Source organism: Acanthopagrus latus, chromosome 6 (assembly GCF_904848185.1).
Source record: "Acanthopagrus latus isolate v.2019 chromosome 6, fAcaLat1.1, whole genome shotgun sequence".
NCBI lineage: Eukaryota > Metazoa > Chordata > Actinopteri > Spariformes > Sparidae > Acanthopagrus > Acanthopagrus latus.
The window spans coordinates 20,356,674-20,382,042 of NC_051044.1; the positions used below are offsets into that span (position 1 = coordinate 20,356,674).

The window sequence follows — 25,369 nt, forward strand, 5'->3', positions numbered from 1 at the left end:
AGTTTGTGAGTTTTTATTGCGTTGGCTCTTGAACGCGGTCTTTCCTCTCTTTAATGGTCAGTCTGGGCCCAGAGAAGCTTGCTTCAGCCGTCTTAAAACCTCAGCTCTCGAACGGTGCCTTTATATTGCGGAAACATTACATTAAATAGCTGAACGGGATTGCGGCAGGCTGGTGTTTCTGAAGGTGTCCCAGATAGTTCCAGCTCAGCGGCGGCAGCCTAAACAGATTGAGGTACTCAGGGCCGTTTAAGCTCGGTTATATTGGTGGACAACCTGGTTTGAAGTTTGCTATGAGCGAAAACAAATGGCCGGGAAAGCTGGTGAAGGGAGGCCGGAAAGAGCTGATTAATACCAGAGAAGGAGTACGTGAGGAAGAGTCGGAGGAAAGGGGCGAAGACTTGGCAGGGCAGACGTCATTTGTAACCCACCGTGAAATTGAGAGGCTTTAGCGGGCTTTGGCTCAGACTGCCCCATACCCCTATATGTTTACCCCCCTGGAAACCCCTGATCTGCTCTAAATATATATACACAACTCTCTGTTCCCTTACGACTCCTATCCATATTACAATTACATCCAACTCAAAAGAATTACCAAGGTTTTTTTGACAAACAACTACTTACAATTTTGTAATTGCAAGGAACAAATCAGGCCTTTTTTAGAACAAAGAAAATGCTGCTACCTGCTCAGCAGAACTTCCCCCTATACACGCTACAGACTATCTTTCTATCATGACATAATCCAATAAACTTCCCATTAAATTTGACGTCTGGTGGAAAACATGAGCTTCAGTGATATCAGCTGCTGTAATGTTTGGTTGGGATTAAAAACCTCCAGACATTGGCCTTGACGGCAGGGCCGATGGTAAAACCACTTTCATTATCGATTAAGTATTTAGTCTATGAAATGTAAAAAAAAAAGAAAAAGAAAATGGGAAAAATGCTCATCGCTCAAAGACACTTCTTCTGATTGCTTCTTTTGTCTGACCAACAGTCCAAAATGAAAAGCAGCAAATCCTCACATTTAAGCTGCTGCAAACAGCAAATATTTGATTATTTCGTTCTTGCGTGAAAAATGAAATGAAATGAAAAAGTTGGAGATTTTACTTCGATCGTCTGATTGTTGATGAAAATGACAAGAAACTCTGAGAATGTCGGTCATCTCAGCGTTTTACAGAGACATACCAAACTGTGACGCTGGTTTGGTAAAAACGCTACATGCAACACGTCCATTTTTACCTCCATATTGACGTGCTAATCCTAAATGCTGCTTTACCTTTAACCACCTATCCCGGCCCAAGCACAGCTGCGGTCACGGTAGTGGGTCTTTGTCTGACAGTCAAGCCCAGGCGAGGGTCCCCTCATAAGGCCGACAGCTGCATTCACAAGCCTTGGTTTCCACTGGCCTGGACGGTCTATTTTAGGCTTCCGTCTAACCCATATCTGCTCTCAGACTTTACTGTGGAGAATAAGGGTATGGGTAACAGATTTCTCCAGAGGAGCGCGAGGGAGGGGCGCAGGGCACAAGAAAGACAGAAGACTTGGAGCGATGCCAGGCAAACTTTTGTGAGTTATACATTATGTGGAGAGGCAGAGTGAAGGCAAGAGACAGATCGGGTGATATAGACAGGGAGAGAGAGTCGGAGTGATCTGGGAAAGCAATCTGGTTTTTGTGGTGAGTGACAGTGATGCATTCGATTCGTGAGATTCCACCGCGGCTGTAACCAAGCCTTCACTCACATGTGCCCCAAAGTCATTTAGCAATCCTTCTGACTGTCACCTCTCCAATAATCTGAACCTTGCTCAGACTGCGTGCGTGTAAAATAGCTCCTGAACACGCAGGTGATGCCGGTGGTACTGTAGTATCATCATCCTTTTAACTAAGTAAACATGCTTTGTAGATTGTGTTACATCTGTTTGGTCATGTTTCATCCTCTTCCTTGATCATGATTGGAATGAGAAGGAATCAAAGATAAGAGGCATTTGGAGCCAGAAAAGCTAGTAGAGAGTCAAAGACTGAGCCAGGAGGAGAGAGTAAATTAAAGTAGGAGGGGGGTTTACTGGAGTTTGGAGGTGATTCCTGGTGCTGAAGTGTGAGGAAGCGCACTGCGAACGGATACACGGGGATCACGGGGGTGACCCAGGAGGATGGCAGCATCGACACAGCTTTAGCTTGGCTTTCAGCTTCAATGACAGCACTCCAGAAAGGAGATAGAGAGAAAGAGGGAAGTTTAAGTGTGGAGAAAAAAGAAAGAAAAAAGATCCACTGCTCCTCTCTGAACCCGCTCTCTCTCTCTCTCTCTCTCTCTCTCTCTCGCTCTCACACTGATCCAAAATCAGAGAGCGTGCAGGCCTGCAGAGGAGGCAGCTGGGTGTGACGAGCTCTTTTCTACGTCTTCACCCTGTATCTATCGACCCCTCTCGCCAATTCTCGCCCTCGCCTTGGGGGGGGGAGGAAAGGGTTTTGGAATGGAGGAGCAGTGCATCACGAGCCTCTCCGCCAGAGCTGCTGAGCTCGAGGGGATACTTGTTTGGAGCGGGTGCGATCTGACGCGTCCGACACTTTAGCTGCGTCGCGAACAGATGAAACAATGAGCTTCGCACCTTCACTTGCGCGCCTTACTTTTTTTTTTTTTTTTTTTTCCTTGCTCGCTTCTTCTTGGTCTTAGAGCAAAGAAACCTGATACCACCTGCCTCCCCCGTTGCCCTTCCTAACTCCCTCGCCTCCTCCTCCTCCTCCTCCTTCTCCCTCAAGGACAGCCCACTGTCTGCCCTGTGGGCTGTTTATCTACGGGGGGAGATGAGGAGGAGAGGGGGACCGGTTTGTTTCGTTTTGGCCGTCAACAATGGACCTCAGTCTGTGCTGATGGACTACTCCAACATATGGTACCCACCTGTCTCTCTCTCTCTCTTTCTCTCCCTCGCTCCGACTCCCCCTGCCTCCCTTTCCTCCTTCCCTACGTCTCTCTCTGTTTAGATTTTTTTTTTGCTTATTCTTGCGTTCTCTCTCCCTGTCTCACCCAAACATGCAGGGCGGATTAGAGGCCAGATTCATCACACACAAAGACCTGTTTGCTTTAGCAACCTGAGCCAGGCACACACACACACACACACGCACACACACACACACACACACACACACACACACACACAGGCGCGTGGGCACACACACAAAAATAGCTAAGCATTGGCCTTGCAACATGTTGATTGTTACTTTTTTGTTCTTATCTATATTGAACTTGAGTAGAATCCACTTTCACATGGACATGTGCATGTACATACACACAGATGCACACACACACACACACACACACACACTCGCTGCAATATCATGATACACATGTTGCAAAATTAAATTTCTATCCTTTAATTTTAATGGATTCTCTAAATGCCCCACCAGCCCTCCCTCCTTTCAAAGAAACATAGTTGTCAGCCATTTTTCGAAATCCTGTTAAGGAGAGAAACTAGCCTTTACTGTGTGTGTGTGTGTGTGTGTGTGTGTGTGTGTGCGTGTGTGTGTATGAGAGAGTGAGTGACCCTGCTGAATTAAAAAATGCACTGTTATTAAAGGCTGTGTCAGAGGCGATGATTTACAGAGGGGAGCGATGACAAGTCAGAAGAACTCACACACCGAACTGACACACACACACACACACACACACACACATGCACACACTCATACTGTGCTCTCAGGCCTCCAAGCTGAGCGGTGACCTCCTCACCCCTCCTTCCCCTTCCTCCTCCCCCTCCCTCCCTCTCTCACTCTAATAAAACCTGTCTGACACCACTGATGTGTGTATATATGTGTGTGCGTGCATGTGTGTGTGAGTGTGTGTGCTCCGCGGCAGCACAAAGACTCTGTTGTTGGGCCTCCCTCTTAGGCCTCCCTCATATTTTCTTTAAAGGTGCAGTGCGCCCCCAAGAATGCCACAGGGGGAGCGGGGAGCTGGGGTTGTGGGGGGGTGGGGGGAGTCTAGGAGGAGCTGCTGGTGTGTGGGTGGGTGGAGTGGGAGAGGAGGGGGGCCGTGCTTTACAATGCTACAGCTCACCCAGGTCACAGAGACAGAAAGAAGAGGAGTGAGTGTGAAGAGGAAAAATGAAAGAGGAGGGTCAGAGAGAGGAGTGCCTCCTGACAATGTAGACATGATAGAGTTTGGCTGTGTGTGTGTGTGTGTGTGTGTGTGTGTGTGTGTGTGTGTGTGTGTGTGCGTGCGTGTGTGAGGGGAGTTTGGTGTGTTGGTCGTTAGCATACCTTGATGTCGATATTGCAAAAACATTGTTGAGATGACTATAATTACTGACACGATATAAGGCTAAATATTAACAGAATGAGATTTGTATTAGAACAAGTGGAACAGTTCAGAAATGCACAACACTTTACTGTCATGCAGTCTTTAAAATCAGGAAATGACAACACATCAAAACTCTAAGACCATAGTTTTTCTTATATCACAACTACAGTTGAGTGCATCGCCCAGCCCCACTGAGACAAATAGAACAGATAATCGGCATTTGATTATGTGTTAAATGAAGTGAAGCTTCCTTTGCTGATTTTCTGTATCGGATCGCGTTTAGCGTATTTACACTCTCATGGCAAACACATAAAGGAGGACGTGTTTTAACAGCCATTCACTTTTTGTTTTTAAGGTTTGTTTGCAGTCTGTTTAGGTGAGTTTCACCACTAACTGACAAAGGGATTCAAATATCAAGCAGTTTATTTAAGTAAAGATCAACTGCCTTCAAGACTCAAGAGTCAGTTCATTGCCATTTCTTTGTGTACCTGCATACATATAACAACGAAATGGCATTGTTTTTAAATCCTTCAATGTCGATGTCCTAAGTCAGGTTAGTTAACAGCTTTAACAAACGATTATTGGTTAATCATTGATAAAGTTTGAAAAAAGTTTTCCAATAGAAAACCGTAACCAGCAGGTTAGATTTTAAAAGACCAGACCAAGTACAGTAAAACAACAAGTCACTAAACTCAGTAACACAAAATGACTTTGTTGTAATTGCAAATGACTGTGTTTAAATTTACTTAAAGATATTTCCAGATAAATTTCTGCCCGTCTGTGACTGTCGGTTAATGCATTTTTAATCAGTTAAACTCTTAACACCGATTAATCAATTAGGGATGATTCATTCACATCCCGGCCGCTGACTTAGTGAAGTAAAATAGAAGCGATGTTGCTGTGGTTACCTGCAGTTTACTATGCCGTGCACACTGATTAAGAACAGTAACTATGTCATTTGGATGGGCAGCGATTCAATATTACCACATGTCCACTTTCATTACAGTCATATATCCTGCTATGCTTTTACTAAACTCTACTGCTCAGTTCTGTGAGACACTGTAGGACATTTTTACTTGAAATGTATGCCAACATCTGAAAAATACTGAACCTTAAGCTTAGCCATTTTAATGATCGCCTGCCAGAAAGCGTAAACCTTTCTTTTTTTCTTCGGGAGGTTACGGTGGAAAACTAACCGTTAAAATACCATTTTTACAGCATCTAATTTCAACAGTTTTGCCTCTAAGCTGTGGCACATTTGAATAAACCTGCTTCTAAATCCACAACACAGACTTAGCTCAAATATTTAGAGAAGGGCATGCTTTGTTGGTAATTCTTGTCTCTCTCAAATACACCCACATCCATGAATACAGGCCCATAGGAGAGGAGACAGGCATCACCTCTGCTTGGTTGTAGCGTTTATGAAAGCCATAAATGGCTCTTTAATATAGTGGTAATCAGGGTGGTAATTTGGGTGGAATTGTCCCTTATTGTTGCCAGACATGCCTCCCCTGCTCCTGCCAACACACACGCATTCGCACACACGCAGACAAACACACACACACACACTCGCTCTCGGGCTAGACAGGGTGTTCAAGGAGTAATTCACACCACATGCCAACAAACTGGGCGGTTGTGTTTTTTTTTGTGCGTGTATGTTTTTTTTTTGGTGTTTCTGTGCGTGTGTGTGTGTGCGGGTGTGTGTCTGTGCCTGCTTAATGCTGAGGTCAAACCAGTGAATGGGAGGGGGTTCCCAAGATTTTTTTGTTAAAGTGTTAAAATCTATGCGTGGGTGTGCGTGTGTGCGTCTGCAGCCACGTACGTGTGTGCGTGTGTGTGTGTGCGTGTGTGTGTGTGTGTGTGTGTGTGTGTTTTAATTGCGGTCTCAGCAAAAGTAGCAAGTGTGCTCCATACACATGGTTTTCATCACTCTGAGTGCACACAGAAAACTTCTCTCTCTCTCTCTGTCTCCCTCTCATCTCCCCTCGCTGTTTTTATAATTAAACATTTCTTAATGTACCCGAGCTTCTAATTTGATAATTAATTTGTTACATGACAATATATAGTAAGTGTGTGTGTGTGTGTGTGTGTGTGTGTGTGCGTGCGCGCTGTGCTGTGCTGTTTCACAGCTTCACAATTTGCTGTAGTTGTGAAATGATGCAGATCTGTGGTGCCTGTGCTGTTGAGTAAGAGCTTCCATGTTAAGAACATCCCTCACACTGGCCGTTAACTTGCGGTGTCCACACACACACTCACACACACGCAGACTTTCATAAATCAATATTTACTAAAGAACCTTTCCCCTTTGAGTCAGAGGAAGCAAATGTGCATCCTGCTGTCTCCCCTTCTCTAACCTTCTGTCATGAGTTTTTGTGTGTGTGTGTGTGCGCGTGTGTGTGTGTGCACACATGTGACTGTGCTTACAGTAAGCGCGAGGCGGCTCTTGTGTTTTGAGATGGGTGTTTTCTTGTTTTGCTTTAGGAGCAGTTCAGACATTCCAACAAAAATGCCCGTTCCCCAGGAAGTGATTTGTCTCGATGATAGAAAGCTCGAGCATTTAACACTTCAACAACCAAAGCAAAGAGAGAAATGTGATGACACAAAGACAGATATGTACGGTTTTTAATATAAATAAAGGTGAAGGTGGGGGTGGGGGGGTATTAGGGACAGACTGTGGGTGGAATGAGTAAGGTTGCGGCGTTGGAAGGATGAATTGGCAACACTCAAGGGCAGAGTGAAGGCTGAGCGATGGTGTCACTGGTTTGAATGGACAGCACTGGAGGGCAGAGAGGGGGGAGTAATGGGAGTACAGGGAGGAAGAACGAGGAGGTGGGTGGGTGGCAGTTAGTCACAGCTCTCCAGGGCACATCAGGGCAAACGGTTCCTTACATCACTCTGACACACACAAACACTGTGCAACCGACACACATGAAGATATGCTGACACACTTCTGCCTCAGAGGATGTGGAAAACCCACTTTGCACCTTCCTCGGAAAAGCGAACGGGGGAGGAGAGGAGGGAAATGGGTGTGGAAGAGAGGGGAGGGCAGAGGAGCAAAGATTGGAAAGAGGAGATGGTCGGGAGTTTTTGAAGTTGGAGTAGGTTTTGAATGAGCTGAATTCAGTCACGTGGAGACGCACACAAACGGAGATAGACACACACACACAAGGAGAATGCTGCGTGTGTGCCAGGTGGACGTCTCAGGTTGAGGAAATCAGACCTGACAGCTTGGCGAAGAGAGAGGGTACAGAGAGTGGCCAGCAGGAGAGCGGTTTGGTGCTTTTCTATTGTCCTGATTGAAAAAAAAAAGTTTGACCGTGTGGGTGTGTGTTGTTAGAAAACTGAACTGACGTACGTGTGCAGGGTGTAACTCCGAAAGATTTATAACTTTTACGAGCGTGCTGTTGTTTAATGATAGTAAATGTTTCACTGACAAACATCTGATCATCTCTATTTCTCCCTCGCAGGCGCTCCAGGCAGCCAGACAGTTCCTCCTCCAGCAGGCCTCTGGACTCAACTCCCCTGGCAGCAACGAGGTCAAACAGAGCCCTGTGCAGGTCAGAGCACACACACTCACACACACATGTATCTACACGCAGATGCACAAGCCCAGTGTTGCTCTGTCAGAATCTGTATAATATTAAGCCCCTGGCCACCGCAGCTTCGCCTTCACCAACCTGCCACGTCAACTGCACAGCGTGATATAGGCGCATACTTTTTCCTTTCCCCTCTCTCTTTCTCTCTCTCTCTCGCTGTCTGTCGCTCTCTTTCCGTGAGTGCATGTGCGATTGTTAGCGTGTGTATGTGTGTGAATAAGGCCTTTGTAGTGATTGGGCCAGCGAGCTGTTTTCAGAGTTGAATTCCACAGTAAGCAGAGAGAGAAAGAGAGTGGGGTTAGCTGGAGTGCAGGATCCCCACTGAAAGACACCCGAGGAAGGCACACACACACACACACACACACATAGAGAGACAGCTCACACACGTCACTATTGGTTTATGAAAAATATCACACGTGACATTAGTTCTGGCAACTCCTTCAGGAGTGTGTTATGTGTAGAGTACATGCAGAAGTGTGATTTGTAGCTGTTCCTCATATCAATAAAGTGGGGCCATGGGTCTACTAGAGCAGCGAGCAGTCTGGCTGTTGCGCTGCTCTTCTCGTTAATCGCGTTACGGCAAAGGAAGAAGGAGACGGAAGAGAGAGTGAGAGAGAGAGAGAGAGGCTGGTTTTGTTCATGTGCGCGGTGCTCATGGGAGAAACCTCTCACATGTAAAAGCAATAAAACTGTGCAGGCCACCTAGATAAAAGCCAGTTATTTGCAGCTTTGCGTTAATGATACGTGATGTTGGGTCATTTTTTTCTCCGGTGACCCCTCTGGTGCAAAGAAACTGTCTTTTATAATTCCAGTGGCAGCAGGAGGGGTTTGTTTGGAATAATCAAAAGGAAGGGCTAAATGTCTAGTGGTCTCAATGACAGAGTAGGAAAAAAAGAGAGAAAGCTATCCCGTGTTGAAAAAAAAAAGTAATATGTTTTAAAAGTGGGAGGGGGATCTTGCGGATTACACTTCAATCAAAAATTGAATTGGAATCTGAATTGCTTTATTTCTTTCAGATTTAAGACTGGCAGTTGGGAGAGATGATGTGGTGACGGAAGGAGTCAGAGAATAACATAAACAGTGATTTATATCTGATCAGCACTGGCAAAACATTATGAAGACTTACACGATGAAAATCAACTGAAAATGGTGCACACGTGGCCTAAATTGATAGTAATACATGTGTTACAGTCCCTCTCTGACCTACAGTACGCGCTTCTCTGCCTCTGGCTTGCCCGCCTTTAAATCCACATTGGCGCTCCAAATGGGTCATTGAGTTTCACAAGTCGGACACTGCTCCACTTTGGCGTTTCAGTGATTCAAATTTGTGGGATGGGAGTTTCACTAAATGTTGTTGCTGATGTTTCAGCAATTTTCTCACCGTGACTAATTTCAAAAAAGAGCTACACAGACAGAGTAGGGAAGTAAGAGAAAGTGAGCGTGTTTGAGGAAGTGAAACTGAAAGTTAACGTGTAAATCTGTTGTTTTGCAATGAGGTGTGAGGAACTACAGTTGAGTGAACGCTTACAAGATTAACCATTTTCATGGGAATGGGGTCAAATGCAGGTTGGATACACGTTCAGCTGACCTGCCTAGTAAGTGCATCTCTTGTATGACAGGAGTATTACCTTCCCCTGGTTTCACTCTCTCTGCTTTGAGCTCTCTCTCACTCTCTCTCTCTCTCTCTCTCACACACACACACACACACACACACACACACACACACACACACACACACACACCGCTCCCCCTCCTCTCCCCTCTCCGTCTCTGTCTTGTTTGTCTTGTTTGTTGGTGCCTGGCCTGGCTAGCCTCTCTGTACTCTCCAGGGCATCACCGCTACATCTCTGTTGTCTGAGCTGTCAGTTCACATGGCCTACCGCACACCCTGCCAACTCACACACGCACACACTTTGATTTACATTTGTGTGTGTGTTGGATCCTCACAGTCAGGACAGCGCAGGCACAAACAAAGTGTTTTTTGTGTACCTGTGTGTTTCAGCAGCAGCAGCAGCACCGTAGTTGTTTACTAGACCTCACAACAAACCCGACTACTGAGGTGGCACGTTGAAATCTCTTAATTACTGTAATTTCCAGCTTTATGATCATTTTTAAAATGCAGCAACTGCACTCACTTGCTGTAATTGAAGCAATCATCCGTCGGCCGCAGAGTGGCTGAATGAGTGGCGGAGCGAGCGAGGCCAGACATTTAATCTGGTCATTTCCAAAGGTGGCAGTGAGCAACTGTACAGTGACACGGTGGCTCACATCAGGCACAAAATGGCCGTCCTCAGGTTGGTTCCTGCTGGGCTGCTCTCACACATGCAAATGAGCCTCAGCCAATAATGAGATCTTTAGGAGCTCGATAATTAGATTTTTCCCTTCTCTCTGAGGGAGAATGACAGAGGCAGACAGGGAGAGCGGGAAGACTTCTATTTGTGTCTTGACTTCTCTGGAGAAGCCTTGGCCTGCGCTGACAAGACCCCCCCACCCCCACCCCCCTTCTCAAGCCCCCCCCATCATATTTCTCTTCTTTTCTTTATTTATAATAGAGGGGAGGATCTGAGCTGAGAGCAAAAGAAAATCAGAGATTATATCTGTTTTTTGATTGGTTGTTCAGAGATGGTCTCTGTGTTTGGCTGCCTGTGAGAGATGGTATCAATCCACTTTATGTGCATGGTGTGTGTGTGTGTGTGTGTGTGTGTGTGTGTGTGTGTGTGTGTGTGTGTGCACGTGTGCGTGTGTCACTGTCAAGTGTCACATTCAGGAGAAACCCGACAATAGCTCAAGTCTCTAGACAGGCAATTGTAGGAAAAATTGATTGTGCGCAACAGAATTGCAGCTACAGATGGTGAAAAGCACAATAATCAAAACTGTGTGAGTGATTATTTAGGAGTTTGATGATTTGAGACCAGAGGCGTTTTAATTTGACATTAGGAGCAAGTTCTGTGCAGATAGAAAAAAGGCCTAGTAATGTTCTCTGATGATGATAACAGTCAAAATAGTTGTCTGGAAATTGGAGAAAATTGCCAAACAAGTTTTCATGCTTTTTACATCGTTTTATACATATAAGTATTATAGTGGTCCATCACTCACTATAACATTAAGTCTGATACATATAATAATAATTTGAATTGGGGATTGGTAATAAAGATATCAAGTTTTCAAAATCCTGCATAACCAGACGTTCACAGGTTTAAATCCCGTACTACCTTGGAAAGACTATAGTGGTATTTATTAGAGCTGCACTGATTAATCAGTTAATTGTTAATCAATTAATTAATCAATTGATAGTACATTATCAGTGATTTTATTCCGATACACACACACACACACACACACACACACACACACACACACACACACATATATATATATATGTATATATATGTGTATATATGTGTGTATATATATATATGTATATATGTATGTATGTATATATATATATGTATATGTGTATATATATATGTATATATGTATATGTATATATATATATATATATATATATATATATATATATATATATATATATATATATATATATATATATATATATATATATATATATATATATATATATATATATAAAACAGATGAATGGTAGCAAACCAATTTAGAGATGTCATTTTGGGCTGTACGAAATTGTCATGTGCATTTTCCCCAAATTTTAGATTCTCTATAGACCAACTGATGAATCGATTAATGGTGAAAACCATAACTGGCATATAAACCAAGTGAACGTTGAAGTCCATTGTTGCAGCCTTGCATTCTATGTCCTTATTCAGAAACTAAACTTTCTGAATACACCAGAAACTAAACTTTCTGAATAAGGCCTGAGCAAGGCATGCATAAGCCAAGGAGCCTCCAGGTGTGAATTAGTTATTGGCATCGTGGAGAAAGAGCATGCAACATCAGGTAAAGTAAGAGGTGACTTTTTAACGACATCCTTGACGTGTGCAGTATTTGTATGATTTCGCACTAGGTGTGTGTTGTTTGTAGACATGTAACATTAATTGGTCGTGGCACGCGTCCGACCGAGTGAATTGGTGGGCACGCAGTTGGCAGACAGAGTGGCAATTGGCGGATTACCCAGCATGATACGTGGCATGCCTCCATGACCCGCCACACATTCCCTACAATGGACACACTTGGCACGTGCTCATACACTGGGTGGGCACAAGCAGACACATATACACCCACTTGGCAGACACACGCCTGGCACACTTAACACACTGCCACTTGGCATGCACACATACAGATTAACGCACGTGCTTGGCCGTGGCCCATACGTATGTAATTGAATAGCGTGGTGTCCCGTTTTCATGTATTATTGAGGAGCTCGTTTAATTAGGAAAAAAATGAAAAGACTCATTAGAGATATGTTAATTAGCTTGGCTCCGTGCTCTCTGGAGAGGGCTGGCACCGGCACACTGGGATGGAGGAAGAGAGGGAGCCACGCAGGAGAGACGAGAGGAAGAAACTGAGTCATGTCAGTTTTGAAGCAGAGATTTTATTCCACCGAAAATGTGTTTTAATCAATATAACAACCCCAGTCCACCAGTTTTTATATGTTGATAAATTGTTTTCTGACCTCCCTCTGCTGCCTTATTTGAACCACCGCAGATGTGTGGTAAAACTCTTGAACATAAGGATTCCGAGGCCGGGTTCAAAGTCTTTTAACTAATCAACAAAAGTATGTGGAAAGATGAGTGTTTAGCCCCCCAGAGTCTGCGGCACTGAAGCGGTTCCTTCTCTCGTTCTCTTTTATTTCCTTTCAAAGTGTTTTTCCCAAAGCACTCCTTTTGTCCACTCAATGAAAGTGCTTAGTTGGCAGTTTCTCTTATTTGATGTGGAGGGAATTGGGGCCGAGTGTGCGCGCATGTGCGTGTGTGTGTGCGCTGGGGGTAGCACAGGGTCCTGACAGTTTGTGAAGGGTGTATGGGTGGAGGTTGAGCAGCCAGTGGAATGGGTTTGGCTCTGGGCAGAGGGCTGGACAGACAGGAGGGGAAGGATGGAGAGGAGAGGTTCGGGTCTGGTCGCTGAAGTGTGAAACTCTTATTTTGTGATTTGAAACATGAGTGAAATCAGTAATGAAATATGGTCGATAACAGCCTCTCACACTTCCCAATGAAGTGCCCAGAGTGTGTGGGTGTGTGTGTGTGTATTTTCTGGAAACGTGTTGTCATTTTTATTCTGAAGCACTGGGGCGTTAGATGGAGGGAGGGGGCGGAAGAGGGGAGAAGAAGGGAGGGAGAGAGGGAGGAGAGGAGGATTTTCCACTTGAACTTACTGGTCTTTCACTGTCCTCTCTGAAGTTTTTTTTTTCTGTTTTCATTTGTCTGGCCGCTGTCAGGGAGAGCTGAGTGTTCTACACTGTGTCTACATACATAGTGTGTGTGTGTGTGTGTGTGTGTGTGTGCGCGTACGAAGGCCGTTTGAGATCCCAACCGTGTTCCTCTGTGGACTCCCGTCCCTCAGCTCTCCTCAGACCTCTATTGTTTCATCTGTTTCATCAGCCTTTTTGTGCTTTGTACCAATTTGTACACAGTAATCCGCCATATTGTGTTAATAAATACAGATATTCCTCAGTCTGTTAGCTGTGTTTGCATATAACGCATCACAACTCTTGTGATGTGAAGACATTTAGTAATAGATCTAAACTGACACTTAAAAAAATCAATAAAACTCAAAAATATGTTGGGTTTTTTTTGGGCGCATACCTTGTTCATACATCCAGACAGAAACATTACTCAGCAAAAAAAAAAAAGTTTCAGGCGGTACGATTCCTGTATCATCCCTAACCCCACCTGGCTTCACTCATCAGTTCCCCCCAGAGTAATGTGGCCCCTGGCCCTGCCACAGATTAGCTGGAGGAGGGGTACTCAGCACACACAATGGGGCCCTTTTACTTCCAGTAGAGGCCTGGCCCTGAGCTCCAAACAACGCTCTCAGTGCAGTAGGCGCTCCCTCTACTTCTCTTTCTCACTCAAATGCTTTTTTTCTCCTTCGCGACTCTGCTCCTCTCCGTCTGGCCTCCTTGTTCTCTCCTCCCGCCACCAGCAACCGCCGCCACCGTGACGGCGTGATGAGCGGGCTGTTTACCTGTGGGAACTGAAAGAGGGATGGGAGCTATAGCGATGAGAGCTGGTGGATAAACAAAAAGCCTTTACACACCAAGAAACGGCACAGTGCTGACTGTATTTTAAATGGGAGCCTCTCATTTAACCCCCAGCCTGGAGGCAGCCACTCTGCAGTGTCAGAAGAGGGTCATGCGGTCACCATGTGCATAAATAAGCAGAGACTTCTCCCTTCTCTGCCACTGCTGCTAATGTGGCACGCTTTTTTTTTCCAGAAGAGCAGAGTATTGTGAGGGTGGTGAGATCTGAGAAGGATTCAAATATTTCTACAAAAGGATGCCAGAAAAAAAACAAAAAAAAACAGTATAGCAGCGGAGTAGACAAAAGATTCAAAGTCAGAGGCCAGTTTGTATGCGCGTCTAGGTGTGTGCGTGTGTGTGTGTGACAGGGGCAGAGAGACAGAAAGCCAGGCGTCCCTTCCAGGGTGAGTTGGTAATGCTCAGTGACAAGGATAAACAGCGCTGGGGTTTGCTCCTACCGGGGGGGGGGGGGGGGGGGGGGGGGGGGGGGCGGAGGGGAGGGGAGGGGAGGGGAGGGGAGGAGGTCTGTGTCAGCTTCTCTCTCTTCCTCCTGCTTTCTCCTCTGTCATTTTTTCAATTATCCCTCTCTCCTGCGTGTCCCCATAGACCCAGAGGCAGGGCCCGCATCATTTAGACTGAGAGCCTGTTTAGATTCTGATTATAGCCTCCTTTCTTCTCGCCACTCACTGCCGTCACACACACACACACACACACACACTGGCCAGCACGAGGTAAATGACTGTGGCGGTGAACGTATCTGCCTGTGAAGCTCAAGGTTGGGAGCCATCACGTGGTTTTTTTATGCGTTTTTTTTTTTTTTTGTCAAAAGTGGAACTCGTGGACACGACATCCTTGAGATCATCTTTGTTTATCTTAAATGTGATAATTTGGAGTGCACGCGCATATATTAAGTGATGCTCAGGGCTGCTGTTGGGCGTATTTTTGTAGTCAGAGACCTCAATTAGACGGAAGGTGAAGGTGTGAAATCCAAAGTTCACTCCTCAATGAGAGGAGCTGCAGTCATTTAAGCGGCCTGTCTCTATATAAACACTTTGCCGAGCTGCAATAGGCCTTTTCCCCCCCCCGGCTGCTCCCAGTTTAATATCAGATAGCCCTCCTTCCTCTCTTCCTGAGGTCTCATCTGAAATGGAAAGTGGGGCTTTCCTCCTCGTTAGAATGAAAAGTCATCAAGGGAGAGGAGGAGAGAGGGACGGAGCCTCATTGAAATGCAAGTTGCGTCCCCCCCCCGTCTTTCTCTCTCCTCGCTCCTCTGGGACTCCATGCCTTTCTCCTCCTTCTCCTTCCCATCTTCAGGGCGCTCCCCTCGCTCCCTCTCTTCCTTTGTTAATCAGTTAAACTCCCTCTTCAAACAACCCCTCTAATTACTCCTCCACTCTCTCTGTAAACGACAAGGCTGTCTCCCTCTTCTCCTCTCTTCTCCCTCCCTCCCTCCTTCCCTCCCTCTCTCCCTCCCTCGGCTCCCTCGCTCTCCGAGACAGGGGTTGACCTCTGTCAGGCAGCGACCCCTCAGCAGTGCATGTGTGCGTCTGCACGTATGACCGATTCTTGCATGTTAATGATACGAATGACATCTTCGGAATCTTTCTATTATTAGCGGTTCAACTTTCACACATATCAAACGCCTCCAGCAAAGTATTGTGTGATTGTTTGCCCGCGCCGTCACAAGTGTCGCCTTGAGCTCTAGGCCCACACTTTCTCCTTCCAGTAACCTGCTGGGTATGATTCCTTTCTCCTTTTGTATGACTCATCTTCGCACACACCTCTCTATTTTACAACCCTCCATCTTTTTCTTCTTCACCACACTGCAGAAACTCCAAATCTTATAAAGAAAACTGTGTAATTTCTAGTTTATGTTAGTTCATTAAAACATATCATCACACTTAATGTTTTGAGGAGCTGTAGGATGCTTGTTTTGGACGTTTTTTCCAAGCAGGAAAGACCCTCTTTTTAACTTGTACTTATTTTCCAGTGTTTCTCCCTCCGCTCTCACTCTTTCCTCTCCTCAGCCGGGTGGATGTTATCCTTCCTTCTCCCCTGTCTCCGCTCACCCCTCCACTCAGGTCCCCCCCCCTCCCCTCCCCCCCAGCCTCACCTCTCTCCCACTAATCTACCACGCATCTCTCTCTTTTAAATTAACATGCAACGCGGAAAAAAAAAAAAAGGGACGACAGCGGGGGGAAAAAAATTAAATGCATTTAATAAATGGCTGACTTCAAATCGCCCGGCTTTTCAGACTCTCCCTATTCACAGTCCAATGAAAGGGGAGAAATCATTCACCGGGAGAGACAAAGCCGAATGAAAATATAATTCCGCATTGTGAGGCGCTTTTGTCCCGGCCCGTCAAATCGCTAATGGCGAGGCTTTTGTTTTGTGGCGGCGCTCTCAGGCTGGCGGTGTCGTATGGCGGTGGCAACGCATGCCCCATAATCACCACGCTTTGTGATATTAGATTATAGGGGCAATTAATGGCGTCAAACCTTAACTACTCAGCATTCAGCCTGCCACACGCGCGTTCAGCCTCAAACACGTGCGCGTTTACACATGCACGCACGCACACACTCACAGCGTAGTATATCAGCACACTCGGTTTCCGGCGTCAGAGCGTCAGCCAACGCACAGAAAGGTGCTATAACTCCAGTAATTATTACGCCTGTGACTTGAAAATGTCAATGGCAGTGTGTATAAAATAGAATGTATGAGTTGTCAGGGGGGAAGAATGGGATGCACAAGAGCAATTAATTACAGCTTTTCATTTGGCAGCTTAGACTGACAAGGCCCGGCGGCGGGGGCAAGCTGGCATGACGCCAAGCGGCACCCATCACCACCCCCACCTTGCTCGCAGCGCTCCCCACCGCCGCCCCCGTCCCCTCTGCCTGTTCCTTTACCAACTGCCACAACACCACCCTGCCTCACCCCCGCTCCGACTTTGTCTTTTCTTTTTCTTCTTCTCCCCTCAGCTCGAGCAGGCACGCTCTTGCGCTGCAGCTCATTCATCTGCACAACCCAACACTTCTTCTTTCCTACCTCAGACCCACATCTGCCCTGCCCCTCGCCGACATGTGGCTGGGAGTGTGTTTAGTTAGGGATGCCGGGGTTGATAAAGGCAGAGTGTGTGGGCTAGTGTCGGACACACAGAGAGAAAAAGAGACAGAGATGGATGGGAGGAGGAGGAGACAGGGGCCAGGTGGGGAAAGAGGGTGTTAGTATTTATGGCCATTCTTGTTTACAAAGTCAAATCAGCTCTTTACAGATTTAATTTACCAGTGACAGCTCGTCCCCTCGCTCTTGCTCTCTACCACACAATCAGCCTCCCTACCTGCCATCCGCCTCAGGTGGTGAGTAGATAGACTGCTGCTCGGATGAGAGCGCCGCACACTCACCGGCAGTTGTGCGTGCCCACGAGCGCGCACACACACACACACACACAGACACACACACAGGCGCCAACATTTGACCAGGAGAGAGATTGATATTTTACCATGGAGTGAATATAGATAAATGGCCAATTTTAGAGGCGATAACTCAAGGTTGTACGTCTCTGTAAAGCAGCCATCACTTCCTCTTAACAGACAGGATTATTTGTATTGAGAAGGCTGTATAGTTTATTGATGTGCAGGCAGCGGAAGATGGGGAGTAAGTCTGAACTGCTCTAGCTCTTTATCCCCCCTCATTGTTGCCTCAAACCTTAATTCAGCTAATAAATACAAAAGCGCTTTGTCAGCAGGATGGTTAATGTGGCTTTTCACATGTGCCCGCCTGCATTTATGCATGCAGGCGGGTGTCTCAGTTTCTGTTCTCCGTGGTTAGTTTGTCTCCAGTGTTGCAGTGTTTGTAATCAGATTAGCATCTCTCTGCCCATCTCTGTGTACAGTGCATGTGCATTAAGAGTGCTTGCACAACACATTCTGCAACAATCACCGTGTTCCTCTCTCGTCTCTCAGCCTCTCTCTGTCTCTCTCTGTCTCTCTGTCTTTGCCCGCCTGCAGCCCTATCTGATGAGATAGACATCTCATCAGATAGCCACTTTGTTGTTCCTTTCTTCCTAGCCAGGCTTGACTGTGTGGAAAGAGAATCGGAGGCTGTCCTAATCACGTGTTTATGGAAGCAGATAAGGTTTCATATCTCATAGGGAGATTGCGTATCTGTCCTTTTATCCGCCTGTTGTCACAAAAATTGCCATTTTTTTCCCCACAATGTAGAAAAGTGTCAACAAAAAAAAAAAGAAGAAATGCCTATTTATCTTTCTCTGATGTTGCAAGCTTTTTTTAAGCTGTGACTGACAAAGGAGAATAGGAGACAACACACCTCTCTCGGTGTACCTGTCTGTACCAGCATTCTGTACAGCCTTTATTCAGTTTGTTTGTTTTGCGGAGCGTTCAGTTTACAGGCACGGTCATGCACAGCGAGCTGCCGGGGCCTTTTCACACACAGCTTAACCCGTTGATTGAGCCGTCCCACTTTCTGTGAGTGTGAATTATCTAACAAGTGTCTGTGTGCTGTCTTTAGGTGCCCGTGTCCATGGCTATGATGAGCCCACAGATGATCACTCCTCAGCAGATGCAACAGATCCTGTCCCCCCCTCAGCTCCAGGCCCTGCTGCAGCAACAGCAGGCTCTAATGCTACAGCAGGTAAACACACACACACACACACACACACACACACACACACACACACACACAAAGGTTGGACCCAGTCCCAGGCCGGCATGTTTGGATATGTCTGTTTTAGGAGGCGCTGACACACACTAGGCGTGATTGTATCTTATTCAATGCTCGGAGATCTTAGAAGATAAAAACACATACACATATCCACTTACACACATTGTCATTTTGAGTGCCTCCTCTTTAGCATTGTTGCTAGGACACATCTGCACACCCATACACAGTCACACACACACACAGACGCATACACACACACACACACACATACTTGTAGGCCTTTTAGCATAGTGAGTCACACCGATCCAGGAGTGTGTGTTGATGCCCGGCAGGTGCTAGAGGGGTTGCCATGTCGACACAAACCAATAAACACTCTTCATCTGCAACAGATCTGTCAAATACTCGGCCGCACCAACCTGCGACCTCCTGCCCACACACGCGAAACACACGGGCGACCTCGTAAAGGCTGTGAAGAGGATTATTAACCATGTGGAGATGGAGTAATTGCAGCATTGGGGACGTCTAGCGAATACATACGTACACAGGCGAGGCCGGAGCAGACTGTAGATTTAATAAGGAGCGGTAGCTTTAGGCGAGTATAAATTGCAGTGGGAAGATCTGACAACATGTATCATAATGGAAATGTGAAATGTGCCGGCTTTCTGGAAGCAGACATGCAGACGGTTAAGAACCTCTTCACCAGCTCTTTTTTTTTCTCTAACGAGGAAAAGGAGACAGGGTAAGGGGGGGGTTGATAATGCACACTCACTCACTCACTCGCACACACACACACACACACACACACACACACACACACACACACACACACACACACACACACATTACACTATCACTATTAAAACCACTGAGTTTAACATTGCTCTCCCACTTAATTAACCACAGTATGGACTTGCTCTTAGAGTATATCTGCAAATCAGGCACTTTTACACACACTCACGCACACACACATACAGAACAATCAACCAACATATCACTCACTGAAGCATTAAATTTCATATTCCCATGGCAATACAGCATTGTGTAAGGGTGTGTAAGTAAGGTTTACGGCCTGCTGCCACACAGCACTTGTGTGTTTGTATGGGCGCTTTGCATGTGCGTATGTGTGTGTGTGTGTGTGTGTTTTTTTAACCTTTAAGTTTCCCCTAACCTTTACTTATGCTCCGGCTGCTTTGCCTTTCTTTCTTGGTGTGTTCACCAAAGTCAAGGTCATGGTAATAGGCTGGAGAGGTGAGTGCCTCACTTACACATACTCTTAATGCACAGAGCCACTGAATCAAATCATTAAAAAGACCTTAATTATCACTTAATTATTCCCTCAACTCACCACTCTCCAGCCCCGTGTGTGTGTGTGTGTGTGTGTGTGTGTGTGTGTGTGCACGCACGCGTGTATGCATGCTTGTGTGTGCTTGCATATGCATTTGTCTGTGTGATGAGGAGGCGATCGGGGCTAGCGACGCGGAAAAGAGAGATTAACTCCGCCTAAGGAGCGATAAAAGAGAGGGGAGACAGATGGAAAAGAAGGAGCAGCAAGAAGGAATGAGTCCTGCGTTTGAAATAAATTAAGGACAAGAAGGAACGTCGCAGTACAAAAGAAGGGGGATATTATGGAAAATGTAAGTTATCGCCGGGATGAGATGGAAACTGGAAATGTAAAAAGGCTTTGCACAAAGAGAGCCGGACCGTTACATTACAGTGTGGTGAGGACGGGCAGTGGGGTGTAGTCGACTCACTGCGAGGTCAGACAGATGAGAGACCGAAACAACTGCTGCGTTGTGAAGTCATTCTCCGCTGAAAAGCCTCTTTGAACATTTGATGCACCATGAAACAAAGACAAACTGCAGACGGACAAATGTACAAGCTGTTCTCAAGAGGATAACCCCCTCCCTACACACACACACACACACACACACACACGCGCGCGCGCGCACGTACTGCTGTGGTCAGTGTGAGTTTTCCTGTCCGCCTCGCTCTCCCCTCAGCAAGATTATAATCTTAATGGAGCTTCCTGAGTAAATTAGTGATTAGTAACTCAAACAAACAGACAAGCCGAGGCCGGTCGGAGGAGACTCTGCGTGTGTGTGTATTTATATGAGTACATGCAAATCATGAATTAATGTGTGTGTGTTTCCATAAATTAGACTCCAGTAGTTTAAAATTATTTCGTTTAGTATTGCAGTCTTGTCCATTCCAGATAATATCTGCATAAGTACAGGTGAAAGGAAAATACGAGTAACGGTGAAGAAAAAAAGTTTGCTCCATCAGGCTGTTACTATGACGATGGATGCCATACATTACCTTGGGCCACGTCTAATCTGTGCATGGCACAGAAACAGCCATTTAAAGAATTACTGATTCAAGATACACACAAATATGCGCACAAATACACGCACAATCCTAGCAGGTGTTTTATGACAGCAGTATAAGCAGTAAGTGCTGGCTTAAAGTGTTTAATCTCCATGTGCATTTTTTTCCTCTGTAGGCTTAGAAAGGCCATGTTAAGTCTTGCAAACTGTATGTGTGTGTGTGTGTGTGTGTGTGTGTGTGTGTGTGTGTGTGTGTGTGTGTGCGTGTGTGTGTGTGTGCGTGCGTGTATAGAGAGCATGCGCCTCCATTGATTTCTTCTACAGCGTGCGATCATATTAGCTTCTCCTTTACACTTACACTTTGTGCAGCATTTGAACTCCACGTAAAGAGCCGACGAAGGTTATACAGTAGCTCTGACATACAAAATCACTTGACACACCACAATAGCTCCATAGCATGTCTTCAGAAGTCTCTCTCGGGGATGTGCTTGCTTGTTGGTGTGCGGTTTGTCAATAAACCACATACTGCCACAACAATAAACTGCGGCCTTCACCGAGAGCGGCGGCTGCATTCTTGAGACTCCCATTCAGTGTAATGGAGTCTGACTATGGCAGGGCATTTCACTGTTGGAAGACTGTGGTATTGTTGAGGTTGATACAAAGTGTGTTGTGACTCCTTCGCCTCATATTTCCCCCTCCCTCTCTTCCTCCCCCCCCTTCTTCTCCCTCTCCTCTGTGTCTGTCTCCAGTTACAGGAGTACTATAAGAAGCAGCAGGAGCAATTGCATCTCCAGCTTCTGACTCAGCAGCAGCAGCAGCAGCAACAGCAGCAGCAGCAACAGCAGCAGGCTGGGAAGCAAGCGGCAAAAGAGGTGAACTTCGCCAAGTGCACACTCACTCAGCTCAAGTACACTCTGAAGTGCACGAGTGCCCTTAAACGCAGTTAAAGCGGTTGACGCGGTGAAGGAAAAAATTGCATCAAAGATCAGATGTATAGCATGTTGGAGACATGTGTTGTCCTCTTCCTCTGTTTTACTGTTGTGTGTACAAGCTTGTATCAAAAATAAGGATTAGGGGATACAGATTTTTCTGAGGCATCAGTGCTGTGCTAAGCCATATGCTTCCCCGCCAAAGTATTCATTTGCATGCCTTCAGCTCTAAGCCCGGGTGAAATCTCTCTGTAGGAGGGGTCCGCCACTCTTTTAATTGTCAATTAACCTCTCCAGCACGGGGAGCCTCCCTTGCTCTCGCTTCCCGCCTCTCGCACACACACAGATATGCACGAGCACGTACACTGTACCAGGTTTAACCACAGCTGTGGTACAGTAGGATAACAGGGGATCAACTAGGATCACATGGTGGCACAACAAAGAGGATCTCAATCGATCAGACAAGATTACTGTCATAACCTGCGTGTACGAGAGGTTGTGTGTGTGCGTGTGTGTGTCTGCATGTGTATAATAGAGACATTTATGCTCGGCGAATGCTCATTCACCAAAATTACTGAACACACATAGGGCCCGCGCGGGAGACAGGACGGGAAAACGGGCCTCATGAGACTTTTCTGATAAACGCATGAGAAGACACATCCTAGATTTCTCCCCTTGTTCCTCCTCCTCACCCCCTTCTCCCAGTGGGCAGACCCCCCCCCGCCCCCGCCCCATCTCCCCGCCAAACTCCTCGCCGACAGCGGTCAGCCAACTCGACCGTGACCAAAGCAAACCAGTTGTGGTTGACTCGCATGTTGAGAGGGTGTCTGAATCGCTTTCCCTTCCTCCCTTCTCTCTCCGACGCTGTCCCAGTTTTCAGGTTTGTTGTCCTGTAACAACTAGACAAGTGCAAACACTGGTCACACAAGCTACACATACATGCAGAGAGGGAGAGGCTTGATGTGTGACGGTTCAGTGCACAAACACACATACACTTGGGGGAATATGGCTCCCTACAGAGCTGTTATACAGCTGATATGACTATGGCCATTTCCACCATTTCCATTTTTTTTTTTTTCTTTTTTACAGTCGCCCAGTTTTACAGTTGACGCCCAAAACACCTTTTTAGTTGGTCTGATTCTGCGACTGTTCAGAGTAGGGTTGGGCAGACCAGGTGTGGGAGAGGATTTTAACTAACTAGATTCCTGCAGGCCTCAAACACACCCAGAAAACAAGAGAGCAGGAAGAGACGGAGGAGACAGTGGGGGAAGGGGGGAAAGTAAAACACTTTGTGCTCGAGTGGCTGTGACTTTTTGCCCTTTTCCCTCTTTTCTGCAATTCCTCCTCACTCCCTTGTCTGCGTGGAAGTGATGCATTGAACGAGAGAGTATGTATGTGTATGTTGAGTCAGTGTTTTTTGTGTGTGTCGCTGTTGCATTTGGGACCGGTCAGGAGTCAGCTTAATGAAGTGACTCTGACCATCACCAGAGATGTGCGTGTGTGTATGTGTGTCCCTTCTGCGAGTGTCCATCTACAGTATGTGTGTGTGCGCGCGTGTGTATCTGTCTGCGAGTGTCCTTCTGTGTGTGTGTGTGTGTGTGTGTGTGTGTGTGTGTGTGTGTGTGTGTGCGTCTGTGTGACTGGCAGGCTCAGACAGTGTGTGATGTGCTCATAAATCACATTGACAGCCTGTTACTGCGCTAGCTTTGGCCACTCAGCCACAGCTAATGTAAACAGAACACAGGCACACACACACACACACACACAATGTGTGTTTTAAAGAACCATAGCCATATCTCAGGAGGGAATGAAAGACGTGGAGGAGGGGGTGAAAGACATAAAATGGACAGACAAGTAGAAAAGGAGGGGCAGGAGGGCTGGAAAGAGAGAGAGAAAGAGAGGAAACTGTTCAGTTCTGATCGTGATAAACTACTTTCCACAGCAAATTCACAAGAACTGATCCATGGAAACATGATGCAGATTGTGACTGTTTCCTTATCATACCTCAGTTTCAGTTCAACAGAGGTCTGTATTACCCACAGACTGTAGATTTCAAGAAAAGTGCCAGATTAGACAGCGTCAGGTTTCTTTCACAGACTGTAACTGTTGTCGTTTGTGATTGGTGACTATATGGCCTGACCTGCGACCGCTGGTTCCTGTCTGAACTACCAGGAAGCTCTGTTTGTGTTTGCAGTAACCAAAGTGGAGATAAAATTCTGGGCAGCCTGAACAATACATTCTCTGTGATCCTACTGTGAAGTCATCACCTCTTTTTGTCTGCAGTGGATCCTTATCTTTTTATCATACTTCAGTCCCTTGTCTGTTGAACCAAATTCACAGCATGCAGACTGTGATTTACAACAAAAAGGAGTTTCCTTTTTTTGTCAATTTTGGCCCAATTGGAAAAAGTCTCTCTCTCTTTTTTTTATAATGTTTCATTTTTATGACTTTCTATCTATTAATCATCTAATATCTGTTGTTTGTGAGTAGCATAAAGGGAATATACATTTATTTTTGAAAAGTCAATTAATCTTGAATCTGATCAAGTCCAAGGCCACAGATATAACACCACAACCCAAGCAGTGCTCACTCTTGTGAAACATGCACCAAATTTCCAGCTGATATTAATATTATTAAAGCACTTTCAGTTACAGTAATTTGAGAACTTACAAGTCCATTGAACCGTTGCATGAAAGAAAAGGTGTTTTCCCCATTTTCTTTCATGAAGAACAGATTTGTGCCTACTCCTCCACACCTCGTGAACAGCCCCCTCCCACACACAAACACACTGCCATCACACATCTTCTCCCCAGGCACCAAGTCTGAAAGGAAGTGACCTTCCTGCCCTTCCTGTGAGCTCCTCTCTGTTCAAAGAGTTCCAGGCTGCCACTCTCTCTCACACACACACTCACACACACGATGAGCAGTTCCTCAAGTTGTATTTATTTATTTTTCCCCTCCACTAGTTATCTGTGAGAGATAAAGTCCACCTCTCTCGGGGGTTGGTCAGGGGGGACTTCAAACGGCGCAGCACAGGCCAGGTCTGCCCCAGACTGAGAGAGCAGGAAAGGGGACATTTATCACCGTAACACACACCGACATTATCGCCACGCGCCGTGTAGTCTCTCCCACTCATTCCCTTCTCCTCCTTCTCCTCATCCTCGGGGTATTCACAGCTTGGCTTCAGGCTTTTTTTTCCCCTTCTCCTACAGGATTAATCTTCCGCACTCAGGCCTCAAATTTCTCACTTTGTTTTTCAGCAGGAGACAGTCAATTATCATCATCACTTAATTTATTTTATGTGGCATTTAATTCACTTTATACTTAAATTTGTTGAGACTGAATGACGTAATGGTACAAGCAGACCAGTTGAAATGAAGAGAACTGATAAGGA

The 25,369-nt window shown here is 46.0% G+C and overlaps 1 protein-coding gene across 9 annotated transcripts in view; it reads left to right on the top strand.

The window, feature by feature from the left end:
- foxp4 (forkhead box P4) overlaps positions 1 to 25,369 on the top strand; it is a 213,199-nt gene that overhangs the window by 160,944 nt on the left and 26,886 nt on the right. For 8 of the 9 annotated variants that reach the window (XM_037100677.1, XM_037100680.1, XM_037100679.1 and 5 more), the window contains 3 exons: positions 7,757 to 7,846; positions 18,570 to 18,692; positions 21,796 to 21,918. In XM_037100677.1, the coding sequence (XP_036956572.1) occupies positions 7,757 to 7,846; positions 18,570 to 18,692; positions 21,796 to 21,918 (336 nt within the window). Of the gene's footprint in view, positions 1 to 7,362; positions 7,561 to 7,756; positions 7,847 to 18,569; positions 18,693 to 21,795; positions 21,919 to 25,369 lie in introns of those variants that run through there. The other variant, XM_037100686.1, reaches the window with a different exon arrangement.